General features: G+C 52.2%; 1 protein-coding gene across 1 annotated transcript in view; it reads left to right on the forward strand.

The window, feature by feature from the left end:
• LOC106895478 (collagen alpha-1(I) chain-like) overlaps window positions 1-652 on the forward strand; it is a 1,987-nt gene extending 1,335 nt beyond the window's left edge. Inside the window, exon 3 of the mRNA XM_014954909.1 lies at window positions 543-652. Coding sequence (XP_014810395.1) covers window positions 543-652 — 110 coding nt within the window. The remainder of the gene's footprint in view (window positions 1-542) is intronic.
• Window positions 653-4,099: the final 3,447 nt, after the last annotated feature.

A 4,099-nucleotide genomic window follows, 5' to 3' on the forward strand; every position in this document is an offset into this window, starting at 1 on the left:
CAGCCCCGCTCAGGGCTTCCCGCGGCCGGGGGACCCAAACGAGCCAAATTAGCCCGGCAATGGTGGTTCTCCGGAGGCAGCACGGTGTCACGGTGGGATTTTTATTTTGAGTGGATCTGAGCACTGCTGTGATTTAGCAGTGGAAGATGCCACTCGTTTTGTACGGATTTCTATCTCTTTTTTTTTTTTTTTTTTTTTTTGACAAAAATAATCTATTTAACAAAGTCGAAGGGGAAATAAATCCCACTTGCCACGAGCTATGGTGTAATTTTTTTGTTTGGTTTGCTGCTGGTGTGTTTTTGGGTGAAGCCGAAATTTTTGCAGCCCGAGAGGACAGGGGGGATAGCGGAAAGTGATGTTTCAGGAGGTGTCGCACCTCGGGAGTAGCTCATTTGTAACTTTTGCAACATATTGGAAAAGCTTCGGACATCTGTATTTAAGCTCAGAGCGCTCCAGTCGGGGTTTGAGACGTGCCAGGCTGGGCTGGAAAGCGGAGTGAGTATTCTTTGGAACTGACAACTCTTTGAAATTATTTTATATGAACGTTTGTTGGAGGGACCGGACACGTTTGCATGCACCGAAAAGTCGGGCGGTATATGGAATCGGAGAACACGCTGAAAGCTCCGTGAACGGTGTTCCCTTCGATGTTTAAATAAATATTACAATGTTAAGTTTCAGACTCTTGTCTTTCAATCTGTCTTTGCGCCGCCTGAGACTCCAATTATCCCACTTTTTTTCCAAAGGCCACGCTATGTAATACTTTAAGACGCATATTATTTCAAAGCAAGACGTTTCTCTTGAAACATCGCTAGTCTTGTAGATGAACTGGACCTGACTGTATTAAAAAGTAAGTACGGACTCGTGCCTTTCCACATTTCACAGCTCCCTCCAATGCTCCCAGTGCGCTGGGGTTCCCATGACGCACATTTTCTGAAGAATACTTAAAAATGTGGCTGACCTCTACTTCCAGAAGAAGGGGTGAGCACAGGGACGCGCTGCTCGACCCCTCCTGCCTCGGTATTAGCGACGGGTGTGCACGGGAAACTCTCGGTGGGATTCCTTGAGCCACTTCAACAGCCGAGAGACGAGCCAGAAACCAGGTCCTCTCCTTCCCCGCCCGGCGGCTGAGCCCCCTGCCCGGACGCGGGGCTCCGCAGGCGCTGCGCACCGGGGCGCGGAGCTGGCCGGGGAAGTAACTCACCGGTCTCCGCCAGCAGCAAAGCCCGGGCGGCTCCTCCCCGGCTGTACCGCGGCGAGGTGGCACCTGCGGCCGGGTGTCCCCATGGAGGACGGGGAAGGGGGGCTCGGAGCGGTTGGCACCCCACTGCTCCCGGTGAGAAGAGGAGAAGTAGCTCCCCTCCTTCGAAAACTACAGGGGGGAAGGAGGAAGCGAGGTGAGCCCCGTTATACCCCCGTTATACCCCCGTTACCCGCAGAGCGCTTTAAAAGGTCCGATCCCCCCAGCCCCTCGACAGCCACATGCGAGTTGGAGCCTCCGCCCGCTCTCGGTTCTCCCCGTCCCGTGTCCCGGGAAAGGGGATGGAGCCTCCGGAGCCGCTGTAAAGCAGGGAAAGGGCAGAAGGTACCAGGGGACCCCGCCAGCGCAATAAACGGGGCGGGGGAAAGCCTCATGACCGGAGCCATTTGCTGAAATTCCCTCCCCGGGACTGGGGGAGAAGCCGTCCGGGGCCGGAGGGCCCCATGTGTCCGGTGGGGACCGGGGAGGGAACACTTGGGGTCGTGTAAATACAGTTGTCAAAGGCAGGGAGCAGAGAAGCCCTGCGCTTTTTTTTTTTCTTTCTTTTTTTTTTTTTTTTTCCTTTTTTTTTTTTTTTTTTGGGTGAGAAAGGAGCGTGAGGGGAGCTCAGGAGTTTGCAGCACAATCCAACTTGAAGGCGAGAGAGAGAAACCCCACGGTTGAAAAGGCACGTTTGAAAGGGACCGTCTGCTTCCTACGCAATCAGCGCTTAATAAGCGACAGCCATTAATATATGTTAATTGCAGCCCCAGCAGAGCTTGGGGGAATCTTGGAACCGTGTCAGGGAGGATCGCTGGCTTTTAAAGAATAATGCCACGCACCAAACCGAACCCTTTTAATCCTATTATTAAAACATCTCCCCTGGTCCCCAGCCTAACTCCCGACCGAGATGAGCGAGGACTTGTCCTCGAAACTTGCCCAGACAAGGGAACTGCGCGTCCCTTTCGTTTGGACCCTGCTGACCCTCCCTAAGATCATCCTCCGAAAATGCCCAGGTTTTTAGCGATGCTCATGATAAAAGTTCACGTGCTGCTCAGTTTGATCCCTGGTTTAGGCTCCCATCCACGCCCTCCCCCAGAAGTTTCCAGTGTGGTAACGTGGCTGCTAAACGCATCATTTCAGGCTGGTTCTGCAGCCCAAGATTGTTAGATTTTTTTATTTCCCATCTAACAGTGTCACATAAAAAAACCCCAAAAGCTCGAGATTGCCTGCGGGGCTGCCCCCCCGCTGCGGGGCTGCCCCGGCTGGACCGACCCTCCAGCCCTGCCAGAGGGAGAACAAATCATTAGTTCCGACAAATGAGCTCAACTCCATTCTGTGACTTCCCCAGCACCTCTCCTCGTGGATCTCCACTCTTGCACCGGACACAGGCTACGGTTGTCCCCGCTGCTCACGTACACGGGAAAGCGAGGGGTGTACTTTTGATGGCATCATTAAAAATAACAACATTTAAGACCAAAAATGTGAAGTGCCCGGGTGTTACCAATTAACAGAGTTGGAGAGGGGACCACCAGCACAGGACAACTCGCCAGGGCTCGCTACGGAGCCCCGAGGAAACGAGAGATGTAGCTCGTGTGTTTTCAGGCAAAAGCACCCAGAAAAAAAAAAAAAAAAAAAAAAAGAAGAAAAAGAAGTGATAAAAACGGTTGAAAAGGCACGTTTGAAAGGGACCGTCTGCTTCCTACGCAATCAGCGCTTAATAAGCGACAGCCATTAATATATGTTAATTGCAGCCCCAGCAGAGCTTGGGGGAATCTTGGAACCGTGTCAGGGAGGATCGCTGGCTTTTAAAGAATAATGCCACGCACCAAACCGAACCCTTTTAATCCTATTATTAAAACATCTCCCCTGGTCCCCAGCCTAACTCCCGACCGAGATGAGCGAGGACTTGTCCTCGAAACTTGCCCAGACAAGGGAACTGCGCGTCCCTTTCGTTTGGACCCTGCTGACCCTCCCTAAGATCATCCTCCGAAAATGCCCAGGTTTTTAGCGATGCTCATGATAAAAGTTCACGTGCTGCTCAGTTTGATCCCTGGTTTAGGCTCCCATCCACGCCCTCCCCCAGAAGTTTCCAGTGTGGTAACGTGGCTGCTAAACGCATCATTTCAGGCTGGTTCTGCAGCCCAAGATTGTTAGATTTTTTTATTTCCCATCTAACAGTGTCACATAAAAAAACCCCAAAAGCTCGAGATTGCCTGCGGGGCTGCCCCCCCCGCTGCGGGGCTGCCCCGGCTGGACCGACCCTCCAGCCCTGCCAGAGGGAGAACAAATCATTAGTTCCGACAAATGAGCTCAACTCCATTCTGTGACTTCCCCAGCACCTCTCCTCATGGATCTCCACTCTTGCACCGGACACAGGCTACGGTTGTCCCCGCTGCTCACGTACACGGGAAAGCGAGGGGTGTACTTTTGATGGCATCATTAAAAATAACAACATTTAAGACCAAAAATGTGAAGTGCCCGGGTAAAACCTGGGCAGCGTCGTTTGGGTACAGATCGATTCCTTTGTACTGAGCCTCCCAGTGCATTCAGGAGGCAGAGGCGAATGTTGTTTTTAATCACTCTTCCCCCCCCCAGCTGAACTTTTATTTGGCTTCTGACAACAATAGCGCGCTGCAAACAGACCTCTCGGAGCGCCCGCTGAATAGAGCCTTTTCGAGCCCGGATTGTTTCCACCGCCACAAAAAAACAACCAGTAGCTCCGTTTCTTAATTGGGTTGTTCTTCCTGGCCCTCGTTCATTCAGGTGTTCGCGAGGAATTTGTTTATTAGCCTTTGACAAACAGCTCCTTCTGGCAATCGCCTCATGGGGTTGGCTTCAGCGGGCGCGAAGGGATGCGAA

Source organism: Calidris pugnax, unplaced genomic scaffold, assembly GCF_001431845.1.
Source record: "Calidris pugnax isolate Ruff unplaced genomic scaffold, ASM143184v1 scaffold38, whole genome shotgun sequence".
In the NCBI taxonomy this organism is placed as follows: Eukaryota; Metazoa; Chordata; class Aves; order Charadriiformes; family Scolopacidae; genus Calidris; species Calidris pugnax.